At 43.9% G+C, this 20,002-nt stretch overlaps 1 protein-coding gene across 2 annotated transcripts in view; it reads right to left on the bottom strand.

Annotated features, from left to right (window-relative positions):
• The window catches only part of VWF (von Willebrand factor), a 195,832-nt gene that overhangs the window by 26,469 nt on the left and 149,361 nt on the right, over positions 1-20,002 (bottom strand). For both annotated transcript variants that reach the window (XM_056517205.1, XM_056517206.1), the window contains 2 exons: positions 8,225-8,430; positions 6,304-6,453 (listed from right to left, as the gene is read on the bottom strand). In XM_056517205.1, the coding sequence (XP_056373180.1) occupies positions 6,304-6,453; positions 8,225-8,430 (356 nt within the window). The remainder of the gene's footprint in view (positions 1-6,303; positions 6,454-8,224; positions 8,431-20,002) is intronic.

The following is a 20,002-nucleotide window of genomic DNA, read 5'->3' as shown; positions in this document are numbered from 1 at the left end:
TTCGCATATGAGAAAATTCGCATATGTTAATTTTCGCATATGCGAATTTGCGAGTATACTAATCTTGCATTTGCTAATATTCACATATGCTAATTTTCGCATACGCGAATATTCGCATATGCGAAAATAAAACGAGAATATAACGAATATGCGAATATTAGCGAATATATGACGAATATTCGTCCATATATTCGCGAATATTCGTGAATTCGATTATGGCCTATGCCGCTCAACACTAACAGTGATCACCCCTCTCTGCTTCCAGCTTGTGTGGTGTAAAGAAGGCTGTAATACTACTGTGTGAGACTGCCGTGCGAAAATTCACATATGCGAAAATTAGCATACGCTAATTTTCGCATATGTTAATTATCGTATACGCGAAAATAAAACGAGAATATAACGAATATGCGAATATTCGCGAATATATGACGAATATTCGTCCATATATTCGCGAATTCGAATATGGCCTATGCCGCTCAACACTATTCAACACTATATCTCAATTGTGTAAGTCAATAATATGGTACAAAAATAAATCTGTGTGTAGCCCCGTCTACACATCCACGCATTTTTAAAGGAAAAATAAGGCACAAAAAATGGGACACAAATCACTCAAAACATTACAGAAAAAAGGGGAAAAAAACACTCAAAAATCTAAGAAAAAAGTGCGACTTCCCCTTATATAGCATTGTGTCTGATCTGCATCATAATGGAATTAGGCGCCTTATCTGCCCTTGTACCAGTAACCAGTAGTGTTGGGCGCGAATATTCACATTTCAAATTTTTATTGCGAATATATTCGCTATATATTCGAAATTACGAATATTCGTTTTTCCCCACATATTCGCATAATTCTTCTTTTAGCTTGTGGGCCAATGAGAATGATGCAAATACACTTGTCAGAGGTTATCAACAACATCCCTAGTAACCAATAGTAAAGTTGCCCACCCCCTCACTGTTCTCTTCCTCGAATATGAACATATGCAAATATGCAGCGAATACGCAAATACACAATGAATTAAAGGAATACACAAAATTCGTGAATATAGGAGGAATATTTGTCTATACATTTGCAAAATATCGCGAATTCGAATATGGCCAATAGGGCTGGGCGGTATACCGGTTCATACCGAATACCAAAATTTTTGTGCTGCACGATATGAATCTTAACCCATACCGCAATACCTGTTTGGCCCCTCCCCCTCGGGAATGAATGAATTATCAGCCCAGCGCTGCGCTGTCCCCATCGGGGAACTAATCATATGTGACCCGCGAGCGCTGTTCTGTTACCCCCCCCCCCCCATTAATTATCAGCCCAGTGCTACTACTCAGATATGTCACCCACAAGCGCTGCCCTCCTCGTCCTCCTGTTTGTTGCGGCCGCCGGCACTGACACTCTATACCAGTGTTCTTCAACCTCCAGATGTTGCAAAACTACAACTCTCAGCATGCCCGGACAGCCAACGGCTGGGAGTTGTAGTTTTGTAACATCTGGAGGTCCGCAGATTGCAAACCACTGCTCTATACTGTACGCGATGCCCGGGCTGCAAAAGGTAAACAAAATAAACTTTAACTCACCTTCCCCCGTCGGTCCGAACTTGCTTCCTGGGGAATGGAGCGTCGGCAGCCGTCAGCCTATCACCGGCCGCAGCGATGTTCCACCTCGGCCGGTGATAGGTTGAGCGCACTGTCATGTAAGAAGCCGGCTTCTTACATGACAGTGGGCTCAGCCTATCACCGGCCGAGGCGGAACATCGCTGCGGCCGGTGATAGGCTGAAGGCTTTCCGACCGACTTTCCGACCGGCTTCTTACAAGACAGTGGGCTCAGCCTATCACCGGCTGAGGCGGCTTTCCGACCGGCTTCTTACATGACAGTGGGCTCAGCCTATCACCGGCTGAGGCGGAACACCGCTGCGGCCGGTGATAGGCTGAAGGCTTTCCGACCGACTTTCCGACCGGCTTCTTACATGACAGTGGGCTCAGCCTATCACCGGCTGAGGCGGCTTTCCGACCGGCTTCTTACATGACAGTGGGCTCAGCCTATCACCGGCCGTGGCGGAACATCGCTGCGGCCGGTGATAGGCTGACGGCTGCCGACGTTCACGTCCCCAGCGTAAGGCCGACGTCGGAACATGCGTTAGTATATTTTGTTTACCTTTTTGCAGCCCGGGCATAGGGATACAGCATAGGGATACCGCACAGTATAGTGTCAGCGCCGACGGCCGCGACAAACAGGAGGACAAGGAGAGCAGCGCTTGCGGGTGACGTGAGTAGTACCCCGATGGGGACAGTGCAGCGCTGGGCTAATAATAAATTTTGGGGGAGGGGTAGGGAATACCGTTATATTTTGTGGAACCGCCATAAGTTACAAAAATACTGCGATAGACATATTTGGCCATACCGCCCAGCCCTAATGGCCAATGCCGCTCATCACTAGTAACCAGTAAGTGTGCCGTTTTTCCTGTAATTTTTTGAATAGTATTTTTAAAGGAAGGAAAACATCTTACCCAACACTATGTGTGAATGGCTAGCCCGCACACAGTTTTTCCTACACATTATCACTCCTGGAATCACTTGTATCCAAAACACCTGCATAATGTTCTTTTCTGTGGATCCGCTCCAGAATTTCTTATTTTTTTAACCCAGCAATCACTATAAAAACGTCAAGCCGATATTACCTACTTCATCTGAAGCTCGCACAACCCTGGTATTAAAAAGTGGAATCATTTCTTTGTATTTCTTTTATAGTTCATCACTGTAAATGATTTTTGACCCTGTGATCCCATAAGTGGGTGGGTTACAAAAAATTCAATACAGCCGGAGATTCCATAAAGGGTCATCTGTCGTTGTCTCCTGACAGCACAGTAAATTATTTGGCACTAAACAACAATAGAATTTTGCTTCTTCCCCCTCTTTCGAGGAACCTCGTTGAGTTTAATACTTGCCCCTGACCACCCAAGGAGTCATGCCATGCAGTCGGTGACTACCTCGCCTGGTCCTCCGGCTTGGTACACTGCTTTTTCAATTAGAAAGTGTCGAAATGTAAGAAAGCTTTGAAGCACGTATGAAGGAGAGGTCATAAAACACAGCACACTCATTGTTCCCCATAGATATTCCCAAACATTCTCTCTAAAGTCAACACACTTGTGGGTGTAGAAGTGCCTTGCAACATATTATAAACCAAAGTGAAGCTTACGCTAAGCTTTTCGAGCAAAGCTCAAGCCATGAAGACAAAGTGGTGGCTTTCTCGGGAACCATGCTGCTAAATAAATCAGGCGGTTCTATCTCTGTTTAGACTGGTGCCTACATTAGAATTAGCCAGGCCCTGGCACCTCGTTTGTGCCGTAATGAAAGCCAGACATGTTTCCACTAACAAGGCACCAAAAGAAAAGTCACACTTTGCTTTTATTGACCTTAAAGGGGTACTCCGCTGCTCAGCGTTAGAAACAAACTGTTCCGAATGCTGGAGCCGGCGCCGGGAGCTCGTGACACCAATGAAAATCTATGGGAGGGGGCGTTCCCATAGACTTGCATTGAGGCGGCGGAGCGTGATGTCATGAGGGGGCGGGGCTATGGCGTCACGAGCTCCCAGCGCCGGCTCCAGCGTTCGGAACAGTTTGTTCCAAATGCTGAGCAGGGGAGTACCCCTTTAAGTGGGTGTTAGAAGTGTCTCCTCCTTGGTAGTTTTATACAACCGCAACAAAGCAAGTAGGTAAATGATAGGATTGGGCACAACTAACATATTAGTTCCATTTGCGTAGCTGAAAACATCTAATTAACCTTTTGGCTGTTGTCTACTCCTACTGGTGGCTGTATGACAGTAACAAGCAAGTAGTTAGGTTTCAATGGGCTTTTGGTTTGGCTATCTTTATTTGGGTACCGGTAGGCATGTGGGGAAAAATCATCGATGTTCATCTTACATGGGCAAACTTTTTATGTGTTGTACATCTTGGCAAAACATTAAAGGGGTACTCTGCTGCTCAGCGTTTGGAACAAACTGTTCTGAACGCTGGAGCCGGCACCGGGAGCTTGTCATGTCATAGCCCCGCCCCCTCATGACATCATGCTCTGCCCCCTTAATGTAAGTCTGTGGGAGGGGGGTCCCCATACCATCCAGAACATAATCCTGTCCTGCTGCTGCATCATCTTTGTCCCAGCTGAAGCACTGGCAGGGACAAAGTTCAGGAAGTGAGGAGCGGGACTAGCACTCCTCTGTACTCACTCCTGTCCTATCAGACTGCAGCATGAAAACAGAGAGGAGGGGGTTACAGAGCAGCCTGCATTGATTGGATGAAGAGACCCAGCACAGCACAGCAGACTCAGGGAGAAAATGAATGCATGGGGAGTGAGGGTGGGCTCAGTGCTTGCTGTAGAAACGCCCCTTTCTGAGCAGTGGATGTCAGAAGGAGTGAGCAGTAGAACAGATGGAGTTGTTAGCCAAATACAGAAGCTAGACACATAAAAAGACATGTAAAGCATCTGTATGACTGTTACGCCGAGCGCTCCGGGTCCCCGCTCCTCCCCGGAGCGCTCGCAACATCCTCGCATTTGCAGCGCCCCGGTCAGACCTGCTGACCGGGTGCGCTGCAATACCTCTCTCAGCCGGGATGCGATTCGCGATGCGGGAGGCGCCCGCTCGCGATGCGCATCCCGGCTCCCGTACCTGACTTGCTCTCCGTCGGTCTTGTCCCGGCGCGCGCGGCCCCGCTCCTTAGGGCGCGCGCGCGCCGGGTCTCTGCAATTTAAAGGGCCACTGCGCCACTGATTGGCGCAGCTGGCTTAATTAGTGTGTTCACCTGTGCACTCCCTATTTATACTTCACTTCCCCTGCACTCCCTCGCCGGATCTTGTTGCCATTGTGCCAGTGAAAGCGTTTCCTTGTGTGTTCCTAGCCTGTGTTCCAGACCTCCTGCCGTTGCCCCTGACTACGATCCTTGCTGCCTGCCCTGACCTTCTGCTACGTCCGACCTTGCTCTTGTCTTCTCCCTTGTACCGCGCCTATCTTCAGCAGTCAGAGAGGTTGAGCCGTTGCTGGTGGATACGACCTGGTTGCTACCGCCGCTGCAAGACCATCCCGCTTTGCGGCGGGCTCTGGTGAATACCAGTAGCAACTTAGAACCGGTCCACCAGCACGGTCCACGCCAATCCCTCTCTGGCACAGAGGATCCACCTCCAGCCAGCCGAATCGTGACAATGACCTAGAGAGTAACATGTAGAAGCAGTTTCTTTTTTTCTGTGATATGACAGAGCACATCTTGGTATGAAATCCAAACACAACCCAAATTTATCACTGCCCTCTATGTCCTATATTATCAGCACTGACCTGTTTTACTGCCCCTAACCCCAAAAGTTAGAATTTTGAACCTTAACCCTATCTGCACAGGAAGAGCAACCAAACATATAAGCAAAACTGGGGCACACTTTTGAGTTCCTTTTCAGAGGACAATGTAGCAAACATTGGGACAGTTTGGTGATACTGCCCCCTATTGACAAGAATATGTACCTCACTTGGTAGATATTGAAATGTTTTCAGAATTTTCCTAAATATGTTGAAACTTTTGGGATTCACTTCAGAACAAGTTTAAGAGTTGAGATAGGGACCCGATCCTTAAAGGGGTACTCCGGGGGGGATTTTTTTTTTTTAAATCAATCAGTCCCAGAAAGTTAAACAGATGTGTAAATTACTTCTATTAAAACATCTTAACCCTTCCAGTACTTATCAGTTGCTGTATACTACAGGGGAAGCGGAGTTGTTCTTTTCTGTCTGACCACAGTGCTCTCTGCTGACACCTCTGTCCGTGTCAGGAATTATCCAGAGTAGGAGAAAATCCCCATAGCAAACCTCTCCTGCTCCGGACAGTTCCTGACATGGACAGAGGTGTCAGCAGAGAGCACTGTGGTCAGACAGAAAAGAACTACACAACTTCCTCTGTAGTATACAGCAGCTGATAAGTACTGGAAGGGTTAAGATTTTTTTTAATAGAAGTGATTTAAAAATCTGTTTAACTTTCTGTCTCTAGTTCATTTGAATTTTTTTTTTTTATAAATAAATACATTTTTTCCACCCGAGTACCCCTTTAACCCTAGCTTAGGTTTATAGATACACAGTCTTTATGGATTCAGTTCTAGGACACCTCAGAGGGTCCTACAAAGCAATGGGGCACTTTTTAGTCTAACAGCCCATTTGATCAAATCAGACCCGAAACACATTTTTTGGAAATGTGCTCATCTTTAGTAGGGTAGCATTTACAGTATACAAAAAATAACAATACTGCATGTGTGCTGCGATATTATGTACTTACGGGACTGCAGTTTCTATCACACGGCTTCTGCTCACACTGGACACTGAGAAGGTTTGTGATGGGGTCCACCAGGTCGGTGCACTTACAATTCAGGCAGCCATCTTCCCAGGAGCTCCCAACATGGTAAACGTTACTCTTATGTACACAGACCTATATTACAAAGTAAAAAAAACTATTAGGAAGTTTAATGATTTCAGAACACACAATGAGCACAAAAGCTTAAATAGGCACTGTCATTAAAACAAATGTTTGCTATTGCACTCCTTATGGTAAATAAAAAATCTTTCTAATGTACTTTGTTTAAATAAAATTAAGTTTTCTATGTTTTATTTGTGTTTTAAAAAGCTGCCACTAGGTGTCTCCCTACTTGTCCAGAGCACATTTCCCCCCCCCCCATCTCTTGCACAGACTTTGGACTCCTGCTGGCCTGGCCGAAGTCCAAAAATCAGGAAATGCAGTCTGGAGTGCTGAGGGGGGTGTGTGCAGCCTTAGCCAATCATAGCTCATCTCACACTGAACTGCTCTGGGCTGTGTGTAGCAGAGTGAGGGAGGAAGTTCTCCCCTGTATGGCTTCAGATGATGTCACGCCTGCTGGGGAACACCCCTTCCCAGTCTGTGAATCTGACTGAGCGGAAAATACAGAGCAATATCAAGGTAGAAAACGAAAATAATAATACAAATAAAGGCAGGGGGTGGTTTATCATGATGGGGGCAGTAGTGTTGCTCGCGAATATTCGCAATTCGAATTTTATTCGCGAATATCGCATATTCGCGAATATTCGCGAATATTCGCGAATATAGCGCTATATATTCGTAATTACGAATATTCGTTATTTATTTTTTTTTTTTTCACAGTACACATCACAGTGATCACCCCTCTCTGCTTCCAGCTTATGTGGTGTAAGAAGGCTCTAATACTACTGTGTGAGACTGGTGTGCGAATTTTCGCATATGCGAAAAGCTGCATATAATAATATTCGCATATGCGAATTTTAGCTAAAGTTAATTTTGTGTATGCAAATTTTCGCATATGTTAATTTTCGCATACGGGAATATTCGCATATGCTAAAATAAAACGAGAACATTACGAATATGCGAATATTCGCGAATATGACGAATATTCGTCCATATATTCGCGAATATTCGCGAATTCGAATATGGCCTATGCCGCTCAACACTAGGGGGCAGTGACCTGGGAGGATTTTAACAATATAACATTTAACAAGATCATGAGAGGTACTCTTTAATGGCTGCAACACTTAAAGGGGTACTCCCATGGAAAACTTTTTTTTTTTTTTTTTTTATCATTTGGTGCCAGAAAGTTAAACAGATTTATAAATCACTTCTATTAAAAAAAATCTTAATCCTTCCAGTATTTTTTAGGGGCTGTATACTAAAGAGAAATCCAAAAAAGAAATGCATTTCCTCTGATGTCATGACCACAGTGCTCTCTGCTGACCTCTGCTGTCCATTTTAGGAACTGTCCAGAATAGGGAAAAAAAACCATAGCAAACATATGCTGCTCTGGACAGTTCCTAAAATGGACAGCAGAGGTCAGCAGAGAGCACTGTGGTCATGATGTCAGAGGAAATGCATTTCTTTTTTGGATTTCTCTTTAGTATACAGCCCCTAAAAAGTACTGGAAGGATTAAGATTTTTTTTATAGAAATGATTTACAAATCTGTTTGACTTTCTGGCACCAGTTGATTAAAAAAAAAAAAGAGTACCCCTTTAAGGAGGAACGCTGACTTAGGCTTCACGAATAGAATTCTTATTCCCACCCCTGTTGCAAAACTACAACTCCCAGCAGGCCCGGACAGCCTTCGGCTGTTCGGGCCTGCTGGGAGTTGTAGTTTAGCAACAGCTGGAGGCACCCTGATTGGGAAACACTGCTCTAGAGGATGTCTGTCTGTTCACTCACCTTATCTGCAGTACAGGTGACGCTGGTGCAGCCGCACTCATTGGTGTGGATAGACGATATATATCCGGACGGACAGGTGTCGGTAGAATTTAGGCAACTGCAGACACATTCGTAGGTGTCACAGCACTCGGTGGTCTTCCTGGAAAGCCTCTTATAGGGTGGGCAGCTGGGACGTCGTAACAACGGGCATGTCTCCCTTCTGCAGGCTGGTGATATCAAAGAAAGGGCAATAAAGAACTTTACCAGATGCTCTACAGGTCACTTATATAGCACAACCTATAGCACTGTTCATCCTGATCTTCCTGGTTCATCAGAGGTTCCCCCCCCCCCCCCGAATCGGCCAAAGCAAGAAGATTTGACTGATCGCAACTGGGTGTTATGTGGATGCCCATTCACATTACATTGTTGCGGGTGGTCTTAGGTGGGTTCTCCAAGTAAAAAAAAAAAAAAAAATTCCATGTACCCTTTTAGGGGAAAAATGGGTTAAAGGGGTACTCTGGTGGAAAACTTTTTTTTTTTTTTTTAATCAACTGGTACCGGAAAGTAAAACAGATTTGTAAATTTCTTCTATTAAAAAATCTTAATCCTTTCAGTACTTATTAGCTGCTGAATACTACAGAGGAAATTCTTTTCTTTTTGGGTACACAGAGCTCTCTGCTGACATCATGACCACAGTGCTCTCTGCTGACATCTCTGTCCATTTTAGGGACTGTCTCTGGACAGTTCTCCTGCTCTGGACAGTTCTTAAAATGGACAGAGATGTCAGCAGAGAACACTGTGCTCGTGATGTCAGCAGAGAGCTCTGTGTTCCAAAAAGAAAAGAATTTCCTCTGTAGTATTCAGCAGCTAATAAGTACTGGAAGGATTAAGATTTTTTAAAAGAAGAAAACTACAAATCTGTTTAACTTTCTGGCACCAGTTGATAAAAAAAAAAAAGTTTTCCACCGGAGTACCCCATTAATGGGTTCTTGGATTTAAAAAATGGCTACAAAGAGCATCTCCCTCTTTGGAGGACCTAGGCGTTTCCCTCTCCTGTATCACACGTGCAGGCTATTGATTTGACAGGCCAGTGTAATGCTTAATTTCTCCTGTGGAGGTGCTGTAGGGAAATTAAACACTTAGGTGTCAGGTTCCCCCACAAGTTACATTGCTTATGAAAGGCCCAGGAAGCTCGCCTTACTGGTAGTAGCTACTTTTATGGGTGGTCTTAGTGTCTAGAACCCAATGAACATCTGATTATTGGGGAGGAAGGAGGTTCCCCAGTATAGAAAACCCTAAACCCATTCCTATATAACATTTTTAGGGAAATAATGGGTTAATGGAAGGTATCCTCTGTGCCTGGTCCTCTGTTCTGGATGCAGAGTGGCTACAAAGAGAGTCTCCCTCTCAGGAGGACCTGTGCTGTGTCACACAGCCTATTGATTTGACAGGGCAGTGCAATGCTTCATTTCACCCCTGGAGGCGCTGTAGGGAAATTGAACAATTACTGCCAGGTTCTTCTACAAATTACACCAAGTCTTTGGGGGTTCCTTTAAGGGGAACACTTACTTTATTTCCTGCTTACTGTCAACAGATCTTTCTAGTAGGGTTTGTCCAAAGCGGAGAGTCCTGTTAAAGGGGTACTCCCCTGCTCAGGGTTTGGAACAAACTGTTCCGAACGCTGGAGCCGGCATCGGGAGTTCATGACGTCATAGACCCGCCCCCTCATGATATCACGCCCCCTCCATCACAAAGCAAGTCTATGGGAGGGGGCGTGACGGTTGTCACGCCCCTCCCATAGACTTGCATTAAGGGGGTGGGGCGTGACATCATGAAGGGGCGGGACTATGACGTCACAAGCTCCCGGCAGCGGCTCCAGCGTTCAGGACCATTTGTTCCAAACGCTGAGCAGCGGAGTACCCCTTTAATATCATGCAAGAACAACTGTGATGGCAAAACAGGAGGGGGTTAAGTAAGTCTTCAATGGATTATCCTGGATTAATTTTCTTCGGAAAACAGCGCCACACCTGTCCTCAGGTTGTTTGTGGTGTTGCAGCTGAGTTCCACTGAAGTGAATGGAGCCAAGTTGTAATACCGCACACAACCTGAGGACAGGAGTGGAGCTGTTTTTGAAAGAAATTAGCTCTGTTTTTCTATTCCTGGATACATATATCTGACTGTGATCACTATTATGGCTAGGAAAGTTAATACTGGGATCGGTCACAAGAGGATTATATATAAAACATAATATGCTAACAGATACGACATACAAGCATATAGTTGTATATCCTAAGAAAATATAAAACAATTATGTGAAAAGCAGTATGCATGCATTTTACTGACAAAAACAGCTCTGCTACATCTAAGTGATGTTTATGTATTTGCAGTCATTTCTATCCAGGACATTAAAGGGGTACTCCGGTGAAAAACTTTTTATTTATTTTTTTAAATCAACTGGTGCCAGAAAAGTAAACAGATTTGTAAATTACTTATATTAAAAAATCTTAATCCTTTCAATAATTATCAGCTGCTGAAGTTGAGTTGTTGTTTTCTGTCTGACATCTCTGCTTGTCTCGGGAACTGAGTAGAAGAGGTTTGCTATGGGGATTTGCTTCTAAACTGGGCGGTGCCCGAGACACGTGTCATCAAAAAAATCTTAATCCTTCCAGTACTTATTAGCTGTTGAATACTACAGAGGAAATGGTTTTCTTTTGGAACACAGAGCTCTCTGCTGACATGACGAGCACAGTGCTCTCTGCTGACATTCCTGTCCATATTAAGAACTGTTGAGAGTAGGAGAAAATCCCCATAGCAAACATATGCTGCTCTGGACAGTTCCTAAAATGGACAGAGATGTCAGCAGAGAGCACTGTGGTCGTGATGTCAGCAGAGAGCACTGTGCTCGTAATGTCAGCAGAGAGCTTTGTGTTCCAAAAAGAAAACCATTTCCTCTGTAGTATTCAGCAGCTAATAAGTACTGGAAGGATTAAGATTTTTTAATAGAAGTAATACAGTAACCTCCCGACATGCGATGGCCCCGACATATGATAAAATCGACATGCGATGCTTTTATATGTCGGGGCCATCGCATTAACTGCTATCCGACAGCGCAAAATGCTTAAGCTGCTGTCGGATAGCAGTTTAAGCATCCCTGGCAGGTTCACTTACCTATTCCCGCTGCTCCGGGTCCACTTCGCGATCCTCCGGTGTCTTGCGCATCTTCTCCAGGGTCCGGGCCTCGCTTTCCGGCGTCGTTATTACTTCACTACGCACGCCGCGCCGGCTCAGCAGCGTAATAACGTCACCAGAAAGCGAGGCCCGGACCCTGCAGAAGATGCGCAAGACACCGGAGGATCGCGAAGAAGACACCGGAGCAGCGGGACAGCATCGGGAGCCCCTGGAACAGCAGCGGGAGCGGTGAGGACCTGGTCCGATGCGGCGGGGACAGGTGAGTATAACTTCCTATACTTTACATTGCACGGATCCCTCAACATACGATGGATGCGACAAACGATGGGTCGTTTGGAACGAATTACCATCGTATGTTGAGAGACCACTGTATACAAATCTGTTTAACTTTCTGGCACCAGTTGATTTAAAAAAAATAAATAAAAAAAAAGGGTTTCCACCAGAGTACCCCTTTAAGGAGAAACACGTTCCCTGTACATGAATTCACAGCACACCAGGTGTTTACAGCTAATAGTTGGAGAAAACAAACAGCGCCATCTGCTGGCTTCTTGGAGAACTCCTAAAAATAGTTTTTCGTAATTCTCCGGAATTTCCAGGGGGGATTTCCTATAACTACTGTATACGTCATTTTATTTTCAAAGTATATGTCCTTGGATGCTGTGTGACCTGCCTTGCAGGAGTTTGGGAAAGTTGGGTGTGAACCTTACTGGAACTAGAACAGCAGCCATATTTGTTGTTGAAGGAGTTAAAATTGCACTCCACTGGAAAATATATCATTTTTTTTTTTTTTAATCAACCGGTGCCAGAAAGTTAAACAGATTTATAAATGACTTCTATTTAAAAATATTAATCCTTCCAGTACTTATCAGCTGTTGTACAGGAAGTTATTTTCTTTTTTGAATTTGTCTGACCACAGTGCTCTCTTCTGACAAGTTTGTCCATTTTAGGAACTGTCCAGAGCAGGAGAGGTTTGCTATAGGGATTTGCTCCTACTCTGGACTGTTCCTGACATGGACAGAGGTGTCAGCAGAGAGCACTGTAGTCAGACAGAAAGGTAATTAAAAAAGAAAAGAACTTCCTGTGGAGCATACAGCAGCTGATAAGTACTGGAAGGATTAAGTAATTTACTAATCTGTTTAACTTTCTGGCACCAGCTGATTAAAAAAAAAAATGTTTTCAACCGGAGTACCCCTTTAATGGTGTGGATGTAGCAGAGCTGAGGTAATGCAATGAGTTTACCTGCTGTAGTCTTCTGTGAAAACCAAATAACACATTTGTGAAGTTACCAAGATTCATGCCAAATGGCAAACTCAGTCCTGCTGCATTTGATGCTCATGTCTTCTACAAAAGACAAACTCAGCTCTACTGCACCAAACCAGCTCAGCTTAAGACATTTATGGCTTATTCAAAGTTTTTTCACCTTTTATTTGTCATTATCTTTCTTCCTGTGTGTAGATGTAGCAGAGCTGACCCTCCGAATTAAGAGAGCGCAAGGAGTTTTCCTGCTGTAGTCTTACACATCGTGATAACACCACGATTTGTGCTAAATGACAAACTCAGCTCTGCTATCCCAAACCAACTCAACTTTACTGCGCCAAACCAACTCAGCTCTACTGTATTAAAGGGGTATTCCAGGAAAAAAACTTTATATATATATATATATATATATATATATATATATATATATATATAAATCAACTGGCTCCAGAAAGTTAAACAGATTTGTAAATTACTTCTATTAAAAAATCTTAATCCTTTCAATAATTATCAGCTGCTGAAGTTGAGTTGTTGTTTTCTGTCTGACATTTCTGCTTGTCTCGGGAACTGCACAGAGTAGAAGCGGTTTGCTATGGGGATTTGCTTCTAAACTGGGCGGTTCCCGAGACAGGTGTCATCAAAGAGGACTTAGACAGAAAAGAAGAACTCAACTTCAGAAACTCATAAGTACTGAAAGGATAAAGATTTTTTAATAAAAGTAATCTACAAATCTGTTTAACTTTCTGGAGCCAGTTGATGTATAAAAAAAAAGTTTTTCCTGGATAACCCTTTAAACCCACTCAGCTCTGCTGTATTAAACCCACTCAACCCTGCTGTATCTGAGAAGCTCAATCCTGCCTTATCAGACAAGCTCGGCTCTGCTACGTCTTTTTGGCAGAGTGAAAAATATAAATATAAGTCATTTACAGCTTATTCAAAGCATTTTTACCTTTTATTTGTATTACTTTTCTTCCTGTGTGCAGATGTAGCAGAGTCTGTGAACTAAGAAAACGCGACAATCTACCTGCAGTAATGTGAATACCAGAAAACACCTATCGATATCATCCCGATTTGTGCCAAATGGAAAACTCATCTCTACTACACCAAACCAACTCAGTCCTGCTGCACCTAAGAAGGCCAATCCTGCCTTATCAGACCGGCTCAGCTCTGCTACATCTTTTTGGTGTTATCATTTTTCCTTTATTCCCATGTAGCAGAGTCGACTCTCTGAATTAAAATACCACCATGAAGTTGTAATCTTATGTAAAACCATTTGTGGGGACTGACAAACTCAGCTCACATCTTCTACACCAGACCAACTCAGCTCCATTATGCCAAACCAACTTAGTTCTACAATGCCAAAACATGCCAAACCAACTCAGCTCTGCTATGCTAAACCAACTCAGCTCTGCTATGCCAAACCAACTCAGCTATGCTATGCCAAACCAACTGAGCCCCACTGTCTTCAAGAAGCCCAATCCTGCCTTATCAGACACGCTCGGCTCTGCTGCATCTACTTTTAGGCCAAACAGAGTGTTAACGTTATGTTAAAATATATGTGTGACCGCCGCAGCTCACATCTTCTACACCAGATCAACTCATCTCTGCTGCACCAAACCAGCTCAGCCCGACTATGCCAAACCAACTCAGCTCTCCTATGCCAAACCAACTCAGCTCTCCTATGCCAAACCAACTCAGCACTGCTATGCCAAACCAACTCAGCACTGCTATGCCAAACCAACTCAGCACTGCTATGCCAAACCAACCAAGCTCTCCTATGCCAAACCAACTCAGCTCTGCTATGCCAAACCAACTCAGCACTGCTATGCCAAACCAACTCAGCACTACTATGCCAACCCAACTCAGCACTGCTATGCCAAACCAACCAAGCTCTCCTATGCCAAACCAACCCAGCTCTGCTATGCCAAACCAACTCAGCTCTGTAATGCCAAACCAACTCAGCACTGCTATGCCAAACCAACTCAGCACTGCTATGCCAAACTAACCAAGCTCTCCTATGCCAAACCAACCCAGCTCTGCTATGAAAAACAAATTCAGCTCTGCTATGCCAAACCAACCCAGCTCTGCTATGCCAAACCATTTCAGCACTGCTATGCCAAACCAACTCAGCACTGCTATGCCAAACCAACTCAGCTCTGGTATGCCAAACCAACTCAGCTCTGGTATGCCAAACCAACTCAGCACTACTATGCCAAACCAACTCAGCTCTGGTATGCCAAACCAACTCAGCTCTGGTATGCCAACTCAGTTCTGGTATGCCAAACCAACTCAGCTTTGCCAACTCAGCTCTGGTATGCCAAACCAACCAAGCTCTCCTATGCCAAACCAACTCAGCTCTACTATGCAAAACCAACCCAGCTCTCCTATGCCAAACCAACCCAGCTCTGCTATGCCAAACCAACTCAGCTCTGCTATGCCAAACCAACTCAGCTCTGCTATGCCAAGCCAACCCAGCTCTCCTATGCCAAACCAACCCAGCTCTGCCAAACCAACTCAGGTCTGCTGCACTAAACCAAACCAGCTCTCCTATGCCAAACCAACTCAGCTCTGCTATGCCAAACCAACCAAGCTCTCCTATGCCAAACCAACCCAGCTCTGGTATGCCAAACCAACTCAGCTCTCCTATGCCAAACCAACTCAGCTTTGTTATGCCAAACCAACTCAGCTCTGCTATGCCAAACCAACTCAGTACTGCTATGCCAAACTAACTCAGCTCTGGTATGCCAACTCAGCTTTGGTATGCCAAACCAACTCAGCTCTGCTATGCCAACTCAGCTCTGGTATGCCAAACCAACTCAGCTCTACTATGCAAAACCAACCCAGCTCTCCTATGCCAAACAAACTCAGCTCTGCTATGCCAAACCAACTCAGCTCTGCTATGCCAAACCAACCCAGCTCTCCTATGCCAAACCAACTCAACTCAGCCAAACCAACCCAGCTCTGCCAAACCAACTCAGCTCTGCTGCACTAAACCAAACCAGCTCTGCTATGCTGAACTAACTCAGCTCTGCTATGCCAAACCAACTCAGCACTGCTATGCCAAACCAACCAAGCTCTCCTATGCCAAACCAACCCAGCTCTGCTATGAAAAACCAATTCAGCACTGCTATGCCAAACCAACCCAGCTCTGGTATGCCAAACCAACTCAGCTCTACTATGCCAAACCAACTCAGCTCTGGTATGCCAAACCAACTCAGCTCTGCTATGCCAAACCAACTCAGCTCTACTATGCCAAACCAACCCAGCTCTGCTATGCCAAACCAACTCAGCTCTGCTATGCCAAACCAACTCAGCTCTGCTATGCCAAACCAAATCAGCTCTGCTATGCCAAACCAACTCAGCTCTGCTGCACTAAACCAACCCAGTTTTGCTATGCCAAACCAACCCAGCTCTGCTATGCCAAACCAATTCAGCTCTGCTGCACTAAACCAACTCAGCTCTGCTATGCCAAACCAACTCAGTACTGCTATGCCAAACCAAATCAGCTCTGGTATGCCCAACCAATTCAGCTCTGCTATGCCAAACCAACTCAGCTCTGCTGCACTAAACCAACTCAGCTCTGCTATGCCAAACCAACCCAGCTCTGCTATGCCAAATCAACTCAGCTCTGCTATGCCAAACCAACTCAGCTCTGCTGCACTAAACCAACTCAGCTCTACTATGCCAAACCAACTCAGCTCTGGTATGTCCAACCAATTCAGCTCTGCTATGCCAAACCAACTCAGCTCTGCTGCACCAAACCATCTCAGCTCCGCTGTCTTCGAGAAGCCCAATCCTGCCTTATCAGACAAGCTCGGCTCTGCTGCATCTACTTTTAGGCCAATCAGAGTGTGAACAATATGTAAATATATATGTGTGACCGCCGCAGCTGTACCATGTGACATCCAGTCTGTGGCACATATGCTAAAGGTCCTCTCTGGAGTCTTTCCCCAATACTTTCCCGTGTGAAATCCTTCTGGGGCATTATGGCCTCTGCATGGAAGCTCACCGCTCAGGAATGCGGAGAGAAAATCCCTTTGGCCAGGCTGGCGGTATGGGATCGGAGTTTGGGCAATAATACGGAGGGATCAAGAGGGTTTTTTCGCAGCGCAATTTAAAAAGAATCGGATTCAAACCAAAGGTCATGTGTTGAAAGAAGGAGCTCGGGAAAGAACACGGATTCCATGTCAATTCTTTCATTTATGGCCGATCGGATCTCATACATTACAGACAGAACCTATATACAGAGACTGGACAGAACCTATATACCCAGACTGGACAGGACCTATATACATAGACTGGACAGAACCTATATACATAGACTGGACAGAACCTATATACATAGACTGGACAGAACCTATATACCCAGACTGGACAGAACCTATATACATAGACTGGACAGAACCTATATACATAGACTGGACAGAACCTATATACATAGACTGGACAGAACCTATATACATAGACTGGACAGAACCTATATACCCAGACTGGACAGAACCTATATACCCAGACTGGACAGAACCTATATACATAGACTGGACAGAACCTATATACATAGACTGGACAGAACCTATATACATAGACTGGACAGAACCTATATACATAAACTGGACAATGGAATGGGAATACAGGGTACAGTAGCGGGTTATATTATTCCCTTCAGATCAGTTGTCACTAAACTGTTGCAAAACTACAACTCCCAGCATGCACGGACAGCCGTTGGCATGCTGGGAGTTGAAGTTTTGCAACAGCTTAAAGGAGTACTCCAGTGGAATTTTTTTTTTTTTTTTTTAAGGTCAACAGGTGCCAGAAAGTTACCCTTCCAGTACTTATTAGTAGTAGTGTTGAGCGGCATAGGCCATATTCGAATTCGCGAATATTCGCGAATATATGGACGAATATTCGTCATATATTCGCGAATATTCGTATATTCGTTATGTTCGCGTTTTATTTTCGCATATGCGAAAATTCACATATGCGGGAATCAACAGATGTGGATTTTGGCAAATATAAAATTAACATGCACTAATATTCGCATATGCGTAAATTAGCTTATGCGGAAATTAGCATATGCTAATTTTCGCATGTGCAAAGTTTCGCGCACCAGTCTCACACAGTAGTATTAGAGCCTTCTTTACACCACACAAGCTGGAAGCAGAGAGGGATGATCACTGTGATGTGTACTGTGAAGAAAAAAAAAAAAAACAACGAATATTCGTAATTACGAATATATAGCGCTATATTCGCGAAATTCGCGAATTCGCGAATATGCGATATTCACGAATAATATCCTAATTGCGAATATTCGCGAGCGACACCAATTAGTAGTGTTGCTCGCGAATATTCTCGAATTCGCGAATATAGCACAATATATTCGTAATTACGAATTATTTTTTCCACACATGCGAATGTTATATGCTAAGCTTAACCTATACGAACATTAGATGGGAAAACTTTCGCATATGCAAAGCTTTAGCACATGCGAATTTTTATTTGGTTAATTTTTGTGTATACGAATATTATTGTGTACGCAAATTTTCGCATTTTATAAAAAAAAAAAAAGTTTAGGAAAATTCGCATACACACACAAAAATAATACCTCATGCGAAAATTTGTCTGAAAAGGGTGACACAAGTAAAAATGCGTATATGCGAAAATTAGTATTACATGTTCGCATATGCGAAAATTCGTACACCAGTCTCACACAGTAGTATTAGAGCCTTTTTACACCACACAAGCTGGAAGCAGAGAGGGGTGATCACTGTGATGTGTACTGTGAAAAAAAAGGAATATTCGTAATTACGAATATATAGCATATTCGCGAATAAAATTCGAATTGCGAATATTCGCGAGCAACGCTAAAGATTAGCATATAAAATTTTTTGTATATGTGGAGAAAAATAATAAATAATAATTCGTAATTACAAATATATAGTGCTATATTCGCAAATTTACGAATATGCGATGTTCGCGGATAAAATTCGCGTTGCGAATATTCGCGAGCAACACTAGTGTATACTACAGAGGAAATTCTTTTCTTTTTGAATTTCTTTTTTGTCTTGTCCACAGTGTTCTCTGCTGACACCTCTGTCCGTATCAGGAACTGTCCAGAGCAGCATAGGTTTGTTACAAGGATTTTCTCCTGCTCTGGACAGTTCCTGATACGGCATCAGGTGTCAGCAGAGAGAGAGAGAGCACTGTGGACAAAAAAGAAATTCAAAAATAACAGAATTTCCTCTGCAGCAAACAGCTGCTAAAAAGTACTGGAAGGGTAAAGATTTATAAATTACTTCTATTTTTAAAATCTTAATCCTTCCAGTACTTATCAGCTGCTGTATACTACAGAGGAAGTTCTTTTCTTTTTTAATTTCCTTTCTGTCTGACCACTCTCTCTTTTTTTTCAAGTAACTTTTTATTGGGTTTTCCAAACAAAACAAACAACAAAAGGAACATCATGTCTGTCTGACCACAGTGCTCTCTGCTGACATCTCTGTCCATTTTAGGAACTGTCCAGAGCAGGAGAGGTTTACTATGGGGATTTGCTCCTACTCTGGACAGTTTCTAAAATGGACAGAGGTGTCAGCAGAGAGCACTGTGGTCAGACAGACATGATGTTCCTTTTGTTGTTTGTTTTGTTTGGAAAACCCAATAAAAAGTTACTTGAAAAAAAAAAGAAAGGAAATTCAAAAAGAAATGAACTTCCTGTGTAGTATACAGCAGCTGATAAGTACTGAAAGAATTAGGATTTTTTTTTTTTTTATAGAAGTAATTTACAAATCTGTTTAACTTTCTGGCACCGCTTGATTTAAAAAAAAAAAAATATATGTTTTCTAGTGGAGTACCCCTTTAATGCTGATGTTGAAGGACTACCTCAGCTCTGCTACACCAAATAAACCCAGCTCCGCTACGCCAAACCAACTCAGCCCTGCTGTATCGGAGAAGCTCAATCCTGTCTTATCAGACAAGCTCAGCTCTGCTACATCACTTTCTAGGCAATCCCATATAACAGTGTTTCCCAACCAGGGCGCTTCCAGCTGTCGCAAAGCTACAACTCCCAGCATACTGGGAGTTGTAGTTTTGCGACAGCTGGCGGGACACAGTTTCGAAAACACTGCTTTAGGCTTATGCAAAATTGTGCACTATAAAAACCGTATAGGGTTTTTATATTGGTTAAAAGGCCATTCAACAGCCGCCCTTAGACTCCAGCAGCCATGGGTACTACTACTTCTATCATAGAAAAGATTTGTTTCCATGATGGGAGTAGTAGTTCCCCCAGCTGCGGGAGCGTGTGGGTGGTTGTGGTGACTACAGTAGCGCGTGTACTACTACTATCATGGAACAGAGTCTGTT

Source organism: Hyla sarda, chromosome 4, assembly GCF_029499605.1.
Source record: "Hyla sarda isolate aHylSar1 chromosome 4, aHylSar1.hap1, whole genome shotgun sequence".
NCBI classification, from domain to species: domain Eukaryota; kingdom Metazoa; phylum Chordata; class Amphibia; order Anura; family Hylidae; genus Hyla; species Hyla sarda.
This window is presented reverse-complemented; position numbering and strand designations above follow the sequence as displayed.